Source organism: Martes martes, assembly GCF_963455335.1.
Source record: "Martes martes genome assembly, chromosome: 13".
In the NCBI taxonomy this organism is placed as follows: Eukaryota; Metazoa; Chordata; class Mammalia; order Carnivora; family Mustelidae; genus Martes; species Martes martes.
In genome coordinates, this window is record NC_137901.1 from 71,337,051 (window position 1) to 71,359,348 (window position 22,298).

A 22,298-nucleotide genomic window follows, 5' to 3' on the forward strand; every position below is an offset into this window, starting at 1 on the left:
TATGTGTACCCTCCACTTAGGCATATGGGACGTTTGTGTAAACTAAAAAATGGTCCTACTCTCTAGGTATAAGAATAGCTTGGTGAGGGGCGCCTGGGTGGCTCAGTGGGTTGAAGCCTCTGCCTTCGGCTCCGGTCATGGTCTCAGGGTCCTGGGATCGAGCCCCGCATCGGGCTCTCTGCTTTGCAGGGAGCCTGCTTCCTCCTCTCTCTGCCTGCCTCTCTGCCTACTTGTGGTCTCTGTCAAATAAATAAATAAAATCTTAAAAAAAAAAAGAAGAATAGCTTGGTGAATGGAGAGCGACTTTGTAAGATTTAGGAAGTGAGAGCCCCGGGGCGACTGGGTGACTCAGCCGTTATGTCTGCTGTGGGCTCAGGTGGTGATCCTGGAGTCCCGGAGTTCTGGGGTTGAGATCCACCTCAGGCTCCCTGCTCTGAGGAGAGTCTGCTTCTTCCTCTGCCTCTCACCCTGCATGTGATCTCTTGCTCTCTCTCAAATAAACTAAAAAAAAAAAATGTTTAGAAAGTGGTAGGGGGCGCCTGGGTGGCTCAGTGGGTTAAAGCCTCTGCCTTTGGCTCAGGTCATGATCCCAGGGTCCTGGGATCGAGCCCCGCATTGGGCTCTCTGCTCAGCAGGGAGCCTGCTTCCTCCTCTCTCTCTGCCTGCCTCTCTGCCTACTTGTGATTTCTGTCTGTCAAATAAATAAAAAAAATAAAATCTTTAAAAATAAAAATAAAAAAAAAAAAAAAAAGAAAGTGGTAGTCCCTTCCTCTAGGCTATGCAGCTCTGGGCCAGGGTACAAAGGTTGGCTTATCTCCCTTTTGTCTTCTCAGCCAGACACACATAGAAAGTGAACAGATTTGGGACCCCTAGGTGGCTTAGTCGGTTAAGTGAATGCCTTCAGCTCAGGTCATGGATCCCAGGGTCCTGGAATTGAGTCCCCCATCGGGCTCCTTGCTCAGTGGGGAGTTTGCTTTTGCCCCCGCCTGCCACTCCCCCTGCTTGTGCTCTCTGTCTCTCTCTCTGACAAATAAATACTTTTTTTTTTTTTTTTTAGAAAATTTTTAAGGTTTTATTTATTCATTTAACAGAGAGGGAGAGTACAAGCAGAGAGAGCAGCAGGCAGAGTGGGAGGGAGAAGCAAGCTCTCTGCTGAGCCAGGAGCCAGATGTGGGACTCGATCCAAGGGCTCTGGGATCACGGCCTGAGCCGAAGGTAGCCGCTAAACGAACTGAGCCACCCAGGCATCCCTAAATAAAATCTTAAAAAAAAAAAAAAAAAAAAGTGAACAGATTCTACAACTGTGTATGTGTGCCCTGATACATAAAAGTAAGCTATGCTCTGTTTTCATAATTTTTTTTCATATTTTGAAAAAAATAGGGAATATATGCATGTAGTAAAATATCAGACAGTACAAAATGGAAATGTTGGTTACTTTCCTACTCCTACCTTCCAGTCTTCAAATAACTCTCTTTTGAGGCAGTTATTCTACTGGTTTAAGTATTGTTTCTGGCATAATTAATCCATGTAAGTACATTTAAGCATGTAAGTGTGTGTACATGTATGCATTATTTCCCCTTTTTCAGTGGAAGATAACATACTCTGTATCTCTTCTACAACTTGATTTTTTCTATCTTTCCATATCAGTATATAAAATCTGCTTCATTCTTTTGGCTGGATTTGTAGTATCAATTATATTGGTCTGTGAAAATTAATTTATCTGTTTTCCTGTTGTCTGACATTTGATTATTTCTAACCTCATGCTAATACAAATGATGATGTTACGAATATTCTTGTATATGAGACTTTGTTTACATAGGTAAGTGTATCTGAAGGATAATTTACCTGAAATGGGAAAATTTGTAGAATTCAAAGGATATATACCTTTTACATTTTGTAGCTATTTTAGTTGTTCTATATAGAAATATCATTTTCTAGTTCCATCAAAAATGTATGATTGTAACTTTTCCTTATCCCCTTACTATGAAATTACATTTATCTTACTATCATAATTTTTTTCCATTAGTATGAGAGAAGAAAAATAATATCTTGTAGTTTAATTTTCTGTCAAAATAACTCAAGTCATAGGGCACCTGGCTGGCTCAGTTTGTAGAGCTGCAGCTCTTGCTCTCAGGCTTGTGAGTTCAAGCCCCATGTTGGGCATAGAGCTTACTTAAAAAAAATAAATAACTGAAGTCACACATTAAAAAATATGCTTAAGGGGCACCTGGGTGACTCAGTGGGTTAAAGCCTCCGCCTTCGGCTCAGGTCGTGATCCCAGGGTCCTGGGATCGAGCCCTGCTTCGGGCTTTCTGCTTGGCAGGGAGCCTGCTTCCCTTCTCTCTCTCTGCCTGCCTCTCTGCCCACTTGTGATCTGTCAAATAAATATATAAAATCTTTAAAAAAATATTCTTAAAAGCCATATAGATTTCCTTTCTTTTTTTTTTAAATTTAAAGATTTTATTTATTTATTTGACACAGAGAGAGAGACAGTGAGAGAGAGAATAAAGCAGGGGGAGTGGGAGAGGGATAAGCAGGCTTCCTACTGAGCAGGGAGCCTGATGTGGGGCTCCATCCCAGGACTCTGGAATCATGACCTGAGCCAAAGGCAGACGCCCAATGACTGAGCCACCTAGGCGCCCCTGGATTTCCTTTCTTATGATGTGTCTGTGCATACCTCTTGTGCACTGTTCTGTGTCTATTGGATTGTTTTTTTCTTACTTCTTTGTAGATTTTTATATAGTAAGAAAATTAGCCTTTTATTATGTATTGCAAAGAGTTTTTAAAACTGATTTGTCATTCATCTTTTTCCTTTTTTTAAATCTATTTTTTCTGTGTAGATGTTTAAAATTTTTATGTTTTCAAATTTATCTTTATGTCTTTAGGTTTTGTGTTGTACTTAGAAAGGACTTCCTCAGTTTATATGATGAAAAATTCTTCTGTGTTTCATTTTAGTAATTTCATTATTTAATAAACATTTGATTCTTTGACTCATACAATTTTTAATATAAGGATAATAAGTATTTCTCTGTCATTCGAATAATCAAAGTTTATAACTGGTCTGGAAAAAATTATGGTTTGGTAATTGTATATGGCTGAATATTTTGAGCCTATTTCATCTGTATGTTATTGCCACTACCATTTCAAGATGAGTTTGTCAGAGGTCAGAGAAAAATATCAACAATGTTAATATATATTGACATCCATAAACCATAAATATGTGAAATATATGAGGAATGAAAGAATATCATAGGCAGTTTATCTAATTAAAGATTTTTTTATTTTATTTATTTGACAAACAGATCACAAGTAGGCAGAGAGGCAGGCAGAGAGAGAAGGGAGGAAGCAGGCTCCCTGCTGAGCAGCAGAGCCCGATGTGGGGCTCGATCCCAGGACGCTGGGATCATGACCTGAGCCGAAGGCAGCGGCTTTAACCCACTGAGCCACCCAGGCGCCCCCAGTTTATCTAATTAAATAGTGATTCCAAATTTCATTGTATTTTAAAAAATCTCTGAAAGTAGTACTATTCATTCCAATAATTCCTGAATTTAATATGTCCAGTTATTCCAAGTACTATATATATATATATATATATATATATATATATATATATATAAAATCTGAAAAATACATACAAGAGTCTTTTGTTTTCTCTGTTATGCCGAGTTTATCAGTAGCTGAGAAGATAAATAGGGACTAGGTAAATTATATTCCTTTTTTTAACTACACAAAATGCTATTTATTAGCCTCCTAAGGACTACATTGTACCTAGCTTAGTAGGAACAGGCATATTTTGACAAATTAGAAGCTTCTGGACACTTACTGGAGTGCCTTTTTCTTTTAAATTTATGGGCACTTGGTGGTGATGATGATGTTAGAATTCTCTAGTATTTATAATCTTTCTGTACTAGCACTTTTCCATGGTGTTTTACTTAGCCTCGTAGAGACTTTATTTAATAGTTTACATCAGAGAGTTTTTTTTTTAAGATTTTATTTATTTATTTGAGAGAGAAAGAGAATAAATAGGAAAGAGGGAGAAGCAGACTCTCACTTGAGCAGGGAGCCTGACGTGGGACTTGATCCTGGGACCCTGGGATTATGACCTGAGTTGAAGTCAGATGCTTACTTGACTGAGTCACCCAGGCCACCCCTCACCCCTTTTAAAGTAAGCTCTGTGCCCAACATGGGGCTTAAACTCATGACCCTGAGATCAAGAGTTTTGCATGCTCTGCTGACTGAGCAGCTAGGTGCCCCAGTTCATATCAGAGTTTTAAGCAGTTTCTTGTTGTCAAGATACTCTACCAAAAAGATCCTCTGATCTTGTATGTATGGTTTCTCCCCTCTTAGATTCACAGTGTACAAAATAAAAGCTCTGAGAGCTCTTCCACTAAAGCAGAAACTCATTTAACTTTGTTTATCCCAGTATTCTGAGGACCTAAGAGGTCTTGGAGGAACATATTTTGGGAAATGTTACTGTATATGGAGATAATAGAATGCTGGACCATCTATCTATCTATCTATCTATTGAGAGCATGAGTGGGGGGTGGATAGGGGAAGGGCAGAGGGAGAGGAAGAAGCAGACTCCCTGCTGAGCGTGGAGCCTGATGGGGGGCTCCATCCCAGGACCCTGAGATCATGAACTGAGCTGAAGTCAAATGCTTAACTGACTGAGTCACCCAGGCACCCCAGAACCCTTCTTTTCTTAATTTGATTCTTATCTATATTGGCACTGAACCAAAATTTATTACTCTGACAAGCAGGAAATGCTGTAATTGTAGGAGCATGTCTTTTTCACTTTTAGGCTACATTTGAATCTAACCATTTTACTTTTTAAGGCTGTTATTTGTATTTTTATGTCATACCCTTGAGTTTTCAAATAAGATTCATTTCCATAACTTACGGCTAGTACTGCCCGTATTTGGAGTCATGATGAGTGTATTTTTCAAAATGGAATCAGTTTTGTACATAGTATCACATACTTTGGTTTAATGATGTAGGTAAAATAATTAAAAATCAAGATTCTTTAGGAAAATCCTTATTACTTGCTAAATGTTACATTAGTCCATTCATTTTCAAGCAGTATGTTTCATGATCATAGTTCAAAACAACAACAAACTAATCAGAATACATTTTTAGTTAACCACTTTGCGTATCAGGAAGTTGAGGAATATAAGGACACAGAGGGGCACCTGGGTGACTCAGATGATTGGGTGTCTGCCTTCGGCTCAGGTCATGTTCTCTGAGTCCTGGATCAGGTCCTGGGATCCAGCCCCGTGTTGGACTCCTGTCTACTTCTCCTTCTCCCTCTGCCTGCTGTTCCCCCTGCTTGTGCTCTCTCTCTTAAAAATGAATAATAATAATAAAAAGAACTGGACACTGATATTTGAAATTTCTAGGATATTTTAATGTTTCAAACTATCCTGGGAGTCTAGGATGTGATATCCCTGTAAACAGAGGAAAAATAATGGTGGCTTATGTAGGAGATCAGCTTTGCCTTTCTTCCTCCTTTCTGTGGAATTTGTCCTTTTTAAAACATATATCTCTATGGGAGTCCATTATTTTTCTAAGTATTGGTGTATTATATTATGAGATCTCTTTTGAATGGAGAAACTGGATTTATTCTTAAAGAAAGATATGGGGAGGCAAATTATACTTTCACACTTTTTGTTTCGATTTTATTCAGGACAAGCTTCATTAGAATTAGAATCTGTCTGGATACTGCTATCTAAAGTTTCTTTTCTTGGGACCCTGATGCATTTCATGATTTTACTGTTTTAAAAATGAGTAACATTTGACTCATTCACTCCCTTTGGTTTTAAGGTCACTGTTACTAAGTCATAGAAAGTGACTTAATGATTTGGAAAAATTGAACATAAAAAACAGGTCTTAAATTGCCAAGATACAGTTTACAGCAGTTTTTTTTTCTTTTTGATTTCTAAAAACTGGCATTTGTCCTTGAAATTCCATGGTAACAGCCAAATTACCAAATCTGCCAGTCTGAAAAGATTCATTGATAAATTACAGTTTATGTTTTTTTTGTTTGTATTTTTTTAAAGTAGGCTCCGCACCCAGTGCAGAATCCAATGCAGGGTTTGAACTTACCACCCTGAGATCAATACCTGAACTGAGATCAAGAGTCAAATGTTTAACTGACTGAACTACCCAGGTGCTCCTAAAATTGATGTTTTAAAAGTTTTTTTGTTGTTGTTTTTGTTTTTTTCAATTTAAAACTAGGGCGCCTGGGTGGCTCAGTTAAGCATGTGCCTTCAGCTCAGGCTATGATCCCTGGGTGCTGGGATCGAATCCTATCTCAGCCTTCCTAAACAGCAGGGTGTCTGCTTCTCCCTCTCCTCATGCTCTCTCTCTCTCTAGCTCTCATGTGTGCTCTCTCTCTCTCTCTCTCAAATAAATAAAATCTTTAATACAAAAAATTTAAACCTTAGGCTCATTGCATAACATTTGGATACAAGAAAATTTTAAGAAAATAAAATAACCCATTGTTTTATATTCAGAGATAACTTAGCATAGTTAATATTTTGATCTTGTAAAAAAAATATTTTGATCTTGTTTCTTTCATTTTTTAAGTGCAGCCCTCTTAATATGGTTGAGATCATATTTTCTATTTGACTTATATTTATATTCTTTCCCTTAATAAAACTTTTCATATGTATGTATTGTAATCATATGTATGTAATCACCCAACATGGGGCTCGAACTCAGGACCCTGAGATCAAGAGTCTCATGCTCTACTGACTGAGCCAGTCAGTTGTCCTCCCTTGGTATTAACTGTAAATTGCCAAGGAAAAGCCAGAGTTTTCTTTTGCATTCATTCACTCAATCAAAAAAATGTAAATATATATGTTTATAACCATATGTATATATAAAAACATATGCATATAGATACATATGTATCCAAGGTACTATGTTGGCTGCTTCTTGGAAAGTTTATTGTCTTTCAGGATACAAAAATTTCCACATAAAGCAGACTATGAAGAATGTCCCTGTTCTCTTGAAGTTCAGAGAAGGATACTCTCTGGATTATCTGACAAAGTTTCTTTGTTTGTAGATTCCTCTCTTTGGTGCTAAGACTATTGGTCGGAGAAGTCCTGATGGACCAGTGTTGAGCAAAGCTGAATTTGTTGAGAAGGTTCGTCAGAGTAACCAGGCCTGTCATGACGGAGATTTTCACACAGCTATTGTTCTATACAATGAAGCCTTGGCTGTTGACCCTCAGAACTGCATCTTATACAGCAATAGATCTGCAGCCTATATGAAAATCCAGCAGTATGACAAGGCACTGGATGATGCAATCAAAGCTCGACTTCTCAATCCCAAATGGCCAAAGGTAGAAATTTCATTTACTTTTGCAGAATCTTTTTTGTGCTGATTCCTTATTTTAATGTAACATTTTATTGAATTTGCAGTTATTAATCTTTTAATAGTCTGTATATCTGCAAAGTGTAGAATGGCTTCATTGAGCTGTACACTAGTGAATGGCTTCCCTTTTTAATGCTTGGAAACTGTGCTGTCCATGTTCAAGTTCAATTCTTTAACTTTATGTTTGAAATTTAAGATCTTTTTCACTTAGCTCCTTGATAGGATACATTTAAATCTTTTGCATAGGTTTTGACATCTTCTTTTTGCACAGATGTTTCAGATGGGGATGGTTTGTTTCTTTCAACTTAAAATAATTAATTTTATTATTCCCTGTTAATGACTGCTGGTATTTTGCAGCATTACCAACTGACAGATGGTATTTAATCAGAGAAACTTGTTTTTTCTAATATATCATTTTAATTATCTATGTTTCCTTGAACAGTTTAAGGTTTGAATTATCTTTGTTTTGTACATACTTTGTTTTCAGTGTGCCTACTCACCGTCTAACCCCCAGTCTATTTTAGATTTCTTAAGATGTACTACAATGTTTGAGATATTTTTTATTGATCATAAAAGCATTTGATCCCATTCTTGGCTTTCTATTATGTTAACAAAAGTTAATGGATATTTGCTAGAGATTTAAAAAATATCCTTACTGTCTTATTAACGTCATAGTTATATTAACTTATACTTTAACTCTGGTGGATACTTTTGGCTTCATTCAGAGGAATTTCCAGTGTTGCTGCTGCCTCATGAGTTGTTTAGTATTTTGTAATTCCCTAAAGAAGTTCTATAATTATTGTAGATTAAACAAAATCTGTTTTAAAAAATTGTTATATGACATAATTTGGAAGTTAGAATGCCGTTATCAAAGGACAGACCCAGGTTCGAATTCCTTCTCTTTTGTTAATGACAGTATGGCTTTTGGTAAATTTCTTAACCTCTCTAGGGTTACAATAAATAGGCTAATAATACTTTACTTGTAAGACTACTTAAGAGTCAGAGATATTTTGCTACTTGTTCATAATAGATGTTTGGTGGATAATAGCTATGATTGTGACATTTTTATTAAGGGTATAGATTAGTAAATTATTCTAGCAAGGCTTGGCTTGTTTCTTCTCTTTCTTTTCCTTTTTCTTTTAAAGCTTGTGTTGAGGGTGCCTGGGTGGCTCAGTTGGTTGAGCAACTGTCTTCAGCTCAGGTCATGATCCTGGAGTCCGGGGATTGAGTCCCACATCAGGCTTCCAGTTCTGTGAGGAGTCCACTTCTCCTTCTGACCTTCTCCCCTCTCATGTTCTCTCTCACTCTCTCTCTCTCTAAAAAAATAAAATAAAATAAAGCCTTTGTTGATGCAGTGAGCCTGGTAAATAGCTTAATTTTCAAATTAAGTATCTCCATTCCTTCCTTTTCTGGATCTACTTATTTTATGTTCTTCTTATATTTGTGAACACTTAATAAAAAAAAATATTTATTTCAGATAGAGTGAGTGAGAACAGTGGGGAGAGGCAGAGGGATAGAAGCCTTTTTTTTTTTTTTTTAAGATTTTATTTATTTATTCGACAGAGAAATCACAAGTAGGCAGAGAGGCAGGCAGAGAGAGAGGGGGAAGCAGGCTCTCCGCCAAGCAGAGAGCCTGATGCGGGGCTTGATCCCAAGACCCTGAGATCATGACATGAGCCGAAGGCAGAGACTTAACCCACTGAGCCACCCAGGTGCCCACCTTTTTTTTTTTTTTTTCTTTTTAAGATTTTATTTATTTATTTGACAGGCAGCAAGAGAAGGAACACAGCAGAGGGAGTGGGAGAGGGAGAAGCAGGCTCCCCGCTGAGCAGGGAGCTCCATATGGGGCTTGATGTGGGGCTCGAGCCCAGGACTCTGGGATCATGACCTGAGCCAAAGGCAGATACCTAATGACTGAGCCACCCAAGCGCCCCAAGGGATAGAATTTAAGCAGACTCCTGACCTGGGGCTTGATCCCATGACTCTGAGGTCAGGACGTGAGCTGAAACCAAGAGTTTGACCAACTGCCACCCAGGCACTCCCTATTTGTGAACACTTTTGGACTTTTATATTTTTCCTTTTTCTGTGTCATTCCACTTTCTTTTGTCAACCTCTTGTGACTTAACACACACAAAAAATGGCTTTAAAAGGTGCACTTTTATGATTATAGATGAAAAATCAGCCTTTTAAGGAATTTCTATCAAGTTTTAGTTTCTGATTTTTTTTTCTTTTATGATAAGTGAAGTTGTATATTTACAGTTGCATTAATATTTTAGCTCCATATTTGACTTCAAGCAAACTTAACTTTGGGATATCTAGAATTATATAAAATATAAATTAGTTTTTATTATTGAGATTATGAACAGGCTTTCCATAACAATGTGATTCATAATAAAATCAATTTATAAAGAAATTTCCATTGCTGCATAAATTTTTTTTAATTTCAAAAAATCTTGATTTTAGGGGCACTTGGGTGGCTCAGTGGGTTAAAGCCTCTGCCTTCAGCGTAGGTCATGATCTCAGGGTCCTGGGATCGATCGCCATATTGGGCTCTCTGCTCAGCAGGGATCCTGCTTCCTCCTCTCTCTCTGCCTGCCTCTCTGCTTACTTGTGATCTCTGTCTATTAAATTAAAAAAAAAATCTTTTAAAAAAAACACCTTGATTTTATACTTATTTTTCTAGGATTATATTCACTGTGTAAAAGAAGGTTCGCTTGTACTCTTTTGTCCTAAAGATATGTCTTGAAATTTTATCATTTCATTTTTCTTTTTCTTTTGACTTTTTAACTTTTTCAGTATAATCCTTTTGCCTTCCTGAAGTGTTTTTCTGAAATGTGTTACCTAGTTTGATGAGGGAAAACATACATTCCAGTTTTTTAATGTAAATATTCAAGGACTCCAGAGATGGTAGAGAGTCTTTTATTTATGTCTACTTCGGCTGAACAAAAAATGATTTTGGTTTGATATGGGCTGCAAAAGAGGTATGAACAAGGCACTATGACAGACTCCCAAAAAGAATAAGCCCAGTCTTACTACTAAATTATGATACTTAACCCTGTCTCTTGGCTGTTGTCTGTTTATGTTCATTCTTTTTGTGTCCTGTTTAAGAAATATTTATCTTACTCAGGGTTATAAAGTTTTTCTTAGGTTTTCATCTAGAATTTTTAGTTTTTTGTCCTTAGGTCTGTGATTCATTCAGGGTATGGTATGAGATAGAGGTGAAGACTTTTTTTTTTTCAGTATAGATAACCATGTTCCAGCAACATTTGTTGAAAAGACTATCCTTTCCCCATTGAATTATCTTTGGTACCCTTGCCACAAACCATTTGATCGTAAAAGTGTGGGGGTATATTGGTCTCTATTTTGTTCCATTGACCTATTTATCTATCTGTCCTATGGCCTAACCATAGTCTTGATTACTGTAGCTATTGTATGCCTTTACATCATGTGTTATGAGTCTTCCATCTTTGTTTTTCTTTTTCTAGGTTGTTTTTGTTATTCTCTCTGTATTTTAATGTAAGTTATGAAATCAGCTTATCAATTTCTTCAAAAAGCCTACTGGGAAATTAATGTGATTGCATTGAACTTTTAGAACAATTTAGAGAGGATTGCCATTTTTTTGTTTTTATTTTTAATTTTTTTAATTTTTAAAATTAAAGAAAAAATTTTTTTTGAGAATTGCCATTGTAACATTGCTCAGTCTTCTAATCCATGAACATGGTATATCTCTCCATTTACTTAGTCCTTTTTCATTTTCCTTTGCGAATTTTTATAGTTTTCAGCGTTCACTTCTTGTACAATTAAAACAATTTATTCCTAAGTATTTTGCTTTAAAAATAAAAGATTATATTTACTTATTTTAGAGAGTATGTGCTTGTGCACGTATGTACCTGCAGCGGAGGAAGGGTAGAAGGGGAGGGACAGAGAAGGAGGGAGAGGGATAAGTGGACTGACGCAGGGCTCCATCTCATGACACAAGTTCATGACCTGAGCCGAAACCAAGAGTTAGATGCTTAAACTACTGAGTCACCCAGGTGCCCCATAAGTATTTTGCTTTCTGATGCTATTATAAATTGATTTAAAACTTTTTATTTTCTATTTTCTCATTGCTAGTCATTGTTAGCCACTGAGGTGCCCTATTGTTAAGAGTTTTTGCATCTATCTTTATGAAGTATATTGATCTGTGTTTTCATTTTTGGTAATGACTTTGTCTGGTTTTAGTATCAGAGTGATACTGGCCATATACAATGAGTTGTGAAGTCTTCTCTCTTATTTTCTGGGAGAGTTTATGTTGATGGGGGCACTTGGGTGGCTCAGTTCCTTAAGCTTATGCCTTCTGCTTAGGTCATGATCCCAGAGTCCTGGGATGCCTGGCATTGGGATCCCTGCTCAGCAGAGGAGTCTTGTTTCTACTTCTCCCTCTGCCCCGCCCCCCTTGCTTGTGCTCTCTCTCTCTCATTCATTCTCTCTTTCTCTCTCAAATAAATAAATAAAGTCTTTAAAAAATAGTGTTTATGTTGGATTGGTATTGTTTCTTCCTTAAGTATTTGGTAGAATTCACCAAGCAACCATCTTCACATGGATTTTTCTTTGTGGAAAAGTTTTAATTATGAATTCAATTTCTTTGATTGATAGAAGACCATTCAAATTTTCTAATTCTAATTAGATTAGTTTGGTATTTTGTTTGTTTCAGTATACTTTTTTTAATTTTTAAAGATTTTATTTATTTATTTGACAGACAGAGATCACAAGTAGGCAGAAAGAAAGTGGGAAGTAAGCTCGCTGCTGAGCAGAGAGCCCGATGTGGGGCTTGATCCCAGGACCCTGAGGTCATTACCTGAGCCAAAGGCAGATACTTAACCCACTGAGCCACCCAGGCACCCCTCTTTCAGTAAATTTTTACATTTAATTTGGGTTGCAAGTTTATTGGTATCAAGTTGTTAATAACATTCCCTTATTATCCTTTCACTTTTTGTGGGATATTTGGTAACGTCCTTTCTTTCATTCCTGATATTGTTAATTTGTGTCTTTTCTCTTTTGTTTCATTAGTCTGCTTAGAGATTTATCAGTTTTATTCATCTTTCCAATCAGTATTAATTTCATTGATTTTCAGTATTATTGTACATTTTCTCTTTCATTAATTTCTACTCTTTATTATTATTTCCTTCCTTCTAATAATTTTACATCTAATTTGCTCTCTCTTTTTTTTTTCTTTCTTAAGATGGGAACTTAGGCCATTGATTTTAAATATTTCTCCTTTTTTTTAAACATAGCACTTAAAGCTAAAATATTCTCTCCTAGCACTGCTTTTGCTGTATCCTAAAAATTTTGACATTATATTTTGTCATTCTATTAGAAATATTAGAATATTTAAGAAATATTAGAAATACTAAATACCTTCTTCGTTTCCTTGGGAGTGCTTCTTTGATCCATGGGTTATTTAGAAGTTTATTGCTTAATCTTCTAGTATTTCTTATTTTTAAAGTTATCTTATTTTTGATATCTAATTTAAACCTGTTGTGGTAGATGACTACAATTGGTATGATATTAATTTTAAAAAATTTACTGGGGCTTGTTTTATGACTCATTGAATATTTTATCCTGTTGAACCTGCCATGAGTGCTTGAAAAGAATGTGTATTCTGCAATTGTTAGCCATGCTTCTAGAGATATCAGTTAGCGCAAGGTGACTGACTTTGTTGTTCATGTCTTCTATGTCTTTGATACTTTTTGTTTTTTTTTGTCTTATTATTCCATCAGTTATTGGAATAAAGAAATTAAAATCCACAATTAAGATTGTGGATTTGGCTCTTTCTTTAATATCGTCAATTTTTGCTTCATGTTTTTTAAAGCTCTAATATTAACATATACCCTTTAATTATTATTCTGTCTTCCTTATTATTGATCCTTTTATCATTATGCAAAGTCCTTTTTTATCTGTGTGGTAATTATTTTCCTAAAATCTGTTTTGTTTGATACTAATATAGCCATTCCAACTTTCTTTTACTTAGTCTTTGCATTATATATCTTATTATACCCATATATTTTCAATTTCCCTGGCCCTTTACATTTAATATTTATCTCTTTAGGATAGTATATAATTGCTTCTTGCCTTTTAAATAAATTTTGTCACTCTCTCCCTTTTAATTGGAATCTTTGTCCATTACCATTTAATGTAATTATTAATGCTGTTGATTTTTTTCTGTACCATTTTTTTTTCTTTGTATTCTTTGTTTTTGTACCTCTGTTATTCATTTCCTCTCATCTTTTTTTTTTTTTTTAGGGTGTTTTTTTTAAAACTACATTTTAAGTTGATTTGTTTTTTTCTCTTGAGAGTTTTCATTTTCATTTGTTTTTGATTGTTGTTGATGTTGTTTGGCAGGATTTTATCTTGGTTAAAATAGTATTGCATACTTTGTTTCTTGAATTGCAGCTCTAGTTTCAGTGCAGATATTTTGTCCTTACTTGAACTGCTTTAAATTTGTTCTATATACATATAACTTGAGGGTTAACTATAGATGTAGGTAGACAGAATTTGAGTATCCTTTTTCTGGTTCTTTTCTTGCTGGGATTGCTTTCCTCCATGCCCAAAGTCAATAGTTTCCTGTGCTTCAGTATTCTGATTTCTCCAGCCAGAAAGGCAGTGTTCCTGCCACCCTGCTCACCAATCTGATTGGGAATTCACCTCACAGCTCTCTTCCTCCAGGAATCTGTCTGCTTTCTCTCCACTCTCCAGTGCTTTCAGGTAGGGTCTTTTTGTATTGTATCTAATTTATATATATGTAGATATATCTAATTATATCTTTTTGTATTATATCTATATCTGGATTTTATAGTTGTTTTCTCTGTGGGAGTGGGTTCACTAGGATCTTGCTTAGTAGTTATTGGAAGAAGTGATAGCAGAAGCACTGGTGATATCAGGTTACTCACGTTTAGTGGATCCCCAACACCGTCATCTTGCCTCCTTAGATCAAGTGGATTTCTTAATGTTTTTTGAGTTCTCTTTTTCAGGTCATTTTTCTCAGTTACTGGTCTCATTCATTTATAATATTTAGCTCCATTTCCTTGTTCATTCTTTGAATTGGTCAATAACTCTTCTGCATTCTTTTTTGAATTATTCCATATATATCTTATGCAGTTTATTTCCACAGCCAGTATTACAGTCTAGGTTGTTACAGTTTCAGCCTTACTTTGTTGTGAAATTTTTTGTTGTAACAGTGTTCTCATGAAAAACTTCCTGTTGTTTTGTGTTTTCAAGTGACCTGATATTCAAGATTCTGCACAAGTGGTCTCATTTGCCCTTTATTTCTTGCTATTGTGCTGACAAACCTACTGTTGTTAGTTGATCCAGTCTTTTCTTCTTTCTTCTTCCTTCCTTTTTATGCCAAGCTCTGTGCCTGGAGTTTCCTCCCTTGCTCTATTATTTGGTAAAGTAGGTCTAGTTCAGTTCTCACCTTTCCCTGGAAGCTACATTGAGCTTCTGTGAATATAACATTATCTATTGCTAATTTCAATTATTATTTATATTGTTATATAGACATGTTACTTGAATTTTATCTGAGTCTTAAACTAGCTTGAAAATTCCTTGCAAGTTTGTCTTCTCTTTATTGTAGAGCCCAGACCTTGCTGGACACCTTAAATTTTTAAACTTTTTCTTAAGAATTTTTTTAAAACCTTAGTGTCTAAATCAATGAGAAAATTAAGAGACGTAACTGTGCATTTCTTATTGAAGACTTCTAAGGATGCAGATATCACAGACCATAAACTTATTGCTTTAACAGTTTAGAAGTTTTTGCTTGAAATTAGCCAAATTCTGCAATAAGTTTAGTCCACTTTCTTTTTACGATTTTATTTATTTATTTGAAAGAGAGACAGAGAGAATGAGAGAGAGAGCACAAAAGGGTGAGGGGCAGAGGGAGAAGCAGACTCTGCTGAGCAGGGAGCCCGGGGCAGGGCTTGACTTGGGACTCTGGGATCATAAACTGGGCTGACAGATGCTTAACTGGTTGAGCCACCAGACACCCCATGTTTGGTTCCCTTTTTAATCACTTTTGGAAGGAATCTAACATTTCTTTCAAATCTCTTGTGTTAAAACCTTTCATGTGTTTAGTGAGATAGCACAGTGTAATGTAGCTAGGATACATAGGCGGTCCTTGCTTTGCATGATAACACAGTACCATAGAAAAGACTGTACAAGCTGAAAAATCTTGCAGTGTGAACTTTGCAACAATTTTGACTATTCTGTGACCTTTAAAAGTTTTTGTCAAAATACTAAAAACTCTCTTAACTGTGGATTATAAGTGTATAAGGAATGAAAAATTATTAAAACTAACATTTATTTAGTACATTATAATTTTAAATGATAGAAACATTGAGTATTATTTTATTTTTCTATAAAAAACTTATCTGTAGTTATTTGAACAGTACTTACAGCTTTCTTCTCATATAACTTAAAACACAGAGTATCTCTTCTATGCCTTGGCAAATTGTCATACTACTTTCTAGTTTGGATTGGCTTCTAAAATGTTAATTTTTATTGACTGAGCCTTCCTGTAGTTACAGTAATTTTGCCAGCTTCATGTTCTCTGGCACCTTTTCAGCCTTTTTGTCACAACAACTTTCCTCATTTATGTTGACAAGTTCATCCTCACTAAGTTCTTCCGACTGAACCTCTTGAACAGTGGCTATGTCAACATTCCCATGGTCAGCTGTTTTCTTCTGTAACTCCCTTTATGTTCGATTTGAATTTTACCTCCAGCATTATCACTCTTTATTTCTTTGCTGCATTCATTTTTATTCTTCAGTTTATTTTTTTAAAAAGATATTTATTTATTTATTTGAGAGAAAGAGAGAGGGAGAGAGAGAGAGAGAACATGAGCGGGAGGGCCTGGGAGGGAGGCAGAGAGAGAATCTCAAGCACACTCCACACTGATCCAGCCATGGGGCTCAATCCCAGGACCCCAAGATCATGACCTGAGCTGAAACCAAGAGTCGAATCCTTAACTGACTGGGCCACCCAGGTGCCCCTTTATTCCTCAGTTCTTCTTCAAAAACCCATTTTTATAAAATGACCACATAGGTTTCTCACTGGGAGATGAAGAGGCAACACGGCTACCTTTTTGCTGTTTCTGTGTGTGCTGAATAACAGTGTTCAGTGACCAGACATCACAGACTTTGAAACAAGTGATGTGATTGGTCAATAATCAGATGCATATTTCTTAACTATATAGCAATTGTGGACTGAAGAACCAGCAGCGACATTTGTATTTTATGCATTTACTTACAGTTAATATACCATTGTAATTGAAATTTAAATTGCATCATTAGGGATTTGGAGATATTTAACTGTAGTAACTGAAATTCATGTGTATTGAAATGACATACTTGTGAAGCGAGAACTGCTGGGTCTTTGGAGTTGGAGCTAGGGTTTTTCCTCCTTACATCTTGCTTTACCTCCATATATCTCACTTTTCCCATTTGTAAGCTGGGTGAACATCACAAACCTTGAAGGGTTGTATTGAGGGTTAAGTAAAATAATGTTAGGTGTTTATTAGGATAGCGTTTTTTACATATAGACTATAACATATTATGGTTATTAATGATGATGATCATTATCATCATGATGATATTTGTATTTAGACACACATAACTTCTACTCAAACTACCCAAATATCTTTTGAACATTTTTCTTCTCTTTATAATAATCTCGGTAATCTTCCAAATACTTGCTGATTCTGCTGATAATTTTTTAAAAAGTGCAATGATGAAATGGATAAAATATTCCATTAAGATATATTTGTTGCAGAGGGAAGAGGAAGAATTATTTTTTGCCGGGTATACACTCTTTTGAATAACTTACCAGATCCGATTGCTCTTTTAAAAATGTGTTGTATTTCATTTATTTGATTTCAGTAATTATCTGATAGGCATTTATTATAGGAAAGCGTAGTTCTGCCATTGTCTTCTCTGGTAACAGTATTTAGTTGATTTGTCTTCTTTTTAAATTTAGCATATTAACCTTTTTTCATTGTTTTGGTATTCTGCCTCTTTCCCATGATTAAAAAAAAAAGAATGCATTGTTGATCTGTACTTGTCTCTACTAGTTTTTGTTTTGTAACAAATCACTCCAAAACAGTGACTTAAAATAACAAATAACCATTTATTTAGCTCAAGATTCTATATGCCAGCTGAATGGCTCTTCTGATCTGGACTGACTCAACTGATTTCCGCTAAGCTTGCTCATGTGTTCAGGTTCAACTGGAGGTTTGCCTGATAGTTAGATCATCTAAGACAGTCTCACTTACATTTCTGACACTTGGTATGCTGTTGGCTAGGAGAGTAACAGCAACTGGGCCATGTGTCTCTTATCATCTTGCAGGTTTTCCTAGGCTTCTACGCAGGCAATTGTAGGATTCCTACACCCGCAGAAAAGTGGAGGCAACAATGCATAGGCATATTTTGAGTCTGCTTATACCATATATGCTATTATTCCACTGGCCAGAGTAAGTCACGTGACCAAGCCCAGACCCACCCTAGGAGGGGATTACCCAAGGGCATACATAGAAAGCGAAGAATCTGTAGCCATCCTTATAATTTACCCAGTATTTTTTGTCTGATCATATACACAGCGTGGTACATATTCATGTACCCGCCTTTCTAGAACATATCCTTTTTCAGTTGTATCTGTTTTATTTCAACTTTTTACCCTTGATCTTTCTGGTTTGGAATTTTCTTGAATCACATCTGTTCAGACATGTTATTTGTGAAGTAGTTTATATAATTTTTGTGTGAATTATGAGTTATATTCTTTAAGGGTACCATAGGAAAAGAAACCTAAATGAATGGTGGCTTTCATATGGTGTAACTATATAAAAACTATATAAGGGGAAGGTCTACAGGGGAACTTTCCCATTAATTGTAAAGCATACCATAAATATCTTCTCTTTCTGCATGAATTTAAAGCTCTTCTCATATTCTCATTCATTGATTATGCTGGGTGACCAAATCTTATTATCTTATTATCAAATTATTATCAAATCTTATTATCAAGTATAATACTTGATGAGAGAGTATTATACTTTGTCAGGTATTAGACCTGATGAGGGTTAAATGTAAAAAAAATGTTAAAAGATACCTTGGCCTCCTGTTTCTTTTTGGTTTAGCAAAAAGAAAATATTTTATTTTATTTATTTTTTTAAAGATTTATTTATTTATTTGTCAGAGGGGGGAAGAGAGAGAGAGAGAGACAGCAAGAGCCTGAGCACAAGCAGGGGGAATAGCAGAGGGAGAGGGAAAAGCAGGCTCCCCACTGAGCAGGGAGCCCAACATGGGGCTCAATCCCAGGACCCTGGGATCATGACCTGAACTGAAGGCAGATGCTTAACCAACTGAACCACCCAGGCATCCCTGTACTCATAATAATCTTATGTAGATATTATTATCCCAACTTTACAAAAGTGAACATTTATTCTTAGTGAGAGATCCAGGTAGTAGAAAAATAGAAGAGTTGGACTTGCCATCTTTCTAATGCCCCTAAGCTAGATAATCTTAATAGTGTGCTTTCATTACACTTTTGGAAGTATATCTGTTTTTTATAATTTCAATTATTTGTTTTAGGTAAATACATTTTTGGGGGGTTGCCTGCTTGTGTGCTCTTTCTCTCTCTCTCTGATAAATAAATAAAATCTTTTAAAAAAAGAAACGAATTTATTTATTGAATGTTTCTGCATGCTAAGCAGTGTTCTTCTTTAAAAGATTTATTTATTTTTGAGAGAATGAGAAGAGTGTGTGCAGGGACCAGGGAGGGGCAGGAGGAGAGGGAGAGAGAGAATCTCAGGCAGACTCCCCTGTTGCATGTGGAGTCTGACACAGGGCTTGATCTTACAACCCTGAGCTCATGACCTGGGCTGAAATCAAGAGTCAGTCGCCCAACTGACTGAGCCACCGAGGCGCCCCATAGGCAGTGTTCTAAACCTTAGTGATTCAGCCAAGAACAATGCAGAACAAAGTTACAACTAACATTCCAGTGGGGAGAAGCAGATAATAAAGTTTGAAAGTAATAAATGCTCTGAAGATAATTTCAAACAGAGTAAAAGGATGGGAGAGTACTGAGAAAGAGGGATGACAGAATTATGGACAAGAGTTTGTGGGAGAAGATGATTCAGATGAGATCTGAAAGAACCAGATGTGGGCAGAGTGCATTGTAGGCAGAATGAATAGCTAGTTTGAATGTGGCCGATTGAAGAAAAGAGCACAAAGGCCAGTGGAACACAGTGCGTAAGTGAGTGAGTGAAAAGGAGGTGGTGGGAGGTAATTGTTGAAGTAGGCAGTGGCCAGGTCATACTGGGCCTTTTAAGCCATTATAAGGAAGTATATTTTATTCAGATACTCATGGGATGTCATTAGAAGATTTTAACTAGACAGATGACATACTTAATTTATGGTCGGTCTAGTTAAAGGTTATGCATGTGTTTAATTTCCACATATTTATAACTTTCCAATTTCCCTCTGTTACTGATTCCAAATTTTGTTCCATTCTGATTGGAGAACATACTTTGTATCATATCAATCCCCTTAAATTTATTTGGGCTTGGTTTATGGCCTAACATATTATCTGTCTCCAAGAATATTTCATGTGCACTTGAGAAGAATGTGTTGCTGTTGTTGGGTAGGGTGTTCTATAGATGTCCATTAAGTCTGGTTAGTTTGTAGTGTTTGTTGTTCAAGTCTCCTGTTTCTCTGATGATATGATAGATGGCGTAACTCATTATTGAAAGTGGGGTATGAACTCTCCAATTATTGTGGTTGAATTTTTTTTCTCTCTTTCCCATCTCCCCCTCCCTCCTTTCCTTCCTTCCTTCTCCTTTCTTTTTTTAAAGGTTTTTTGTTTTGTTTTTTTAAAGATTGTATTTATTTATTTGACAGACAGAGATTACAAGTAGGCAGAGAGGCAGGCAGAGAGAGAGGAGGAAGCAGGCTTCCTGTTGAGCAGAGAGACCAACGTGGGGCTCGATCCCAGGACGCTGGGATCATGACCTGAGCCGAAGGCAGAGGCTTTAACCCACTGAGCCACCCAGGTGCCCCTTTTTTAAGGTTTACTTAAATTTTTTTTAGGGGGCACCTGAGTGGCTCAGTGGGTTAAAGCCTCTGCCTTCAGCTCGGGTCATGATCCCAGGGTTCTGGGATTGAGCTCCACATCGGGCTCTCTGCTCAGCGGGAAGCCTGCTTCCCTTCCTCTCTCTCTGCCTGCCTCTCTGCCTACTTGTGATCTCTGTCTGTCAAATAAATAAATAAAAATCTTAAAAAAAAATTTTTTTTTTGGAATGTCTACATCCAGTGTGGAGCTTGAACTCATGACGCTGAGATCAAGAGCCACATGCTCTTCTGACTAAGCAAGCCAGGCATCTATCCCCTTGTCTTTTTTTTTTTTTTTTAAGATTTTATTTATTTATTTGAGAGAGAGACAGTGAGAGAGAGTATGAAAGGGGACAAGGTCAGAGGGAGAAGCAGACTCCCTGTGGAGCTGGGGGCCCGATGTGGGACTTGATCCTGGGTCTCCGGGAGCATGACCTGAGCTGAAGGCAGTTCCTTAACCAACTGAACCACCCAGGCACCCTAAAAGTTGAGTTTTCTATTTCTCCCTTCAGTTCTGTCATTTTTTGCTTCATGTATTTTGGGGGTTTCGTTTTTGTTTATTTATATTTTTATCATTATTATATCTTCCTGGGAGACTGATCTTTTTGTCATTATAGAATATCCTTTGTCTTTAGTAACAATTTTGGTTCTAAAATCTATTTTGTCTGAAATTAATATAGCCACTTCATGTCTCTCTTGGTTACTGCTTGCATGATATCTCTTTTTCCATACTTTCCTTTTCAACCTGTTTATGTCTTTGAAACTAAAGTGAGTGGTTTTTTTTTTTTTAAGATTTTATTTATTTATTTGACAGAGATCACATGTAGGCAGAGAGGCAGGCAGAGACAGAGAGAGTGGGAAGCAAGCTCCCCGCTGAGCAGAGAGCCCGATGCGGGGCTCGATCCCAGGACCCTGAGATTATGACCTGAGCCGAAGGCAGAGGCCCTAACCCGCTGAGCCACCCAGGCACCCCTAAAGTGAGTGTTTTATAGACAGCATACAGTTGTGTCATTTTTAAAAAATCCATTTTTCCAATCTTTGTTCTATGACTGTAGTGTCCCAATATTAGTCCATTTTTATTTAATGTAACTGCTGATAAGGTAGGATTTACACCTGCCCCCCCCTTTATTTATTTATTTGACAGAGAGGGCGAGAGAGAACACAAGTAGGGGGAGCAACAGGTAGAGAGAGAGAGAGAGAAGCAGGCTCCCCACTGAGCAGGGAACCTGATGTGGGGCTTTGTTGAACACTGGACATTTTAAGTAATATGATGTGGCAACGTTGAAAATCAGATTTTCCCCTCCTATCCCTCCATTGGGTTTATTGTTGCTTTTGTTGTTGTCTTCTTTGAGTTAGTTATTTCCCTAAACTAATTTTTTTTTTTAAGATTTTATTTATTCACTTGACAGACAGAGATCACAAGTAGGCAGAGAGGCAGGCAGAGAGAGAGAGAGAGAGGAGGAAGCAGGCTCCCCACCAAGCAGAGAGCCCGACTCGGGGCTCGATCCCAGGATCCTGAGATCATGACCTGAGCCGAAGGCAGAGGCTTTAACCCACTAAGCCACCAAGGTGCCCCAAATACCTACCCTTTTGAAGCCGTTCTCAATTACTAAATAGCCAAAAGACAAAGAAATTGTTTGACCAGAACACCATCTTCTTAAGACCATCCTTTTAGGACAATTCAACAGAACCCCCAGAAAAAGACCCACACTTTTTTTTTTTTTAAAGATTTTTATTTATTTATTTGACAGACAGAGATCAGAAGCAGTCAGAGAGGCAGGCAGAGAG

General features: G+C 36.7%; 1 protein-coding gene across 2 annotated transcripts in view; it reads left to right on the plus strand.

Moving 5' to 3' along the window:
- TTC28 (tetratricopeptide repeat domain 28) overlaps nt 1-22,298 on the plus strand; it is a 635,902-nt gene that overhangs the window by 35,608 nt on the left and 577,996 nt on the right. For both annotated transcript variants that reach the window (XM_080822086.1, XM_080822087.1), the window contains exon 2: nt 7,067-7,345. In XM_080822086.1, the coding sequence (XP_080678212.1) occupies nt 7,067-7,345 (279 nt within the window). The remainder of the gene's footprint in view (nt 1-7,066; nt 7,346-22,298) is intronic.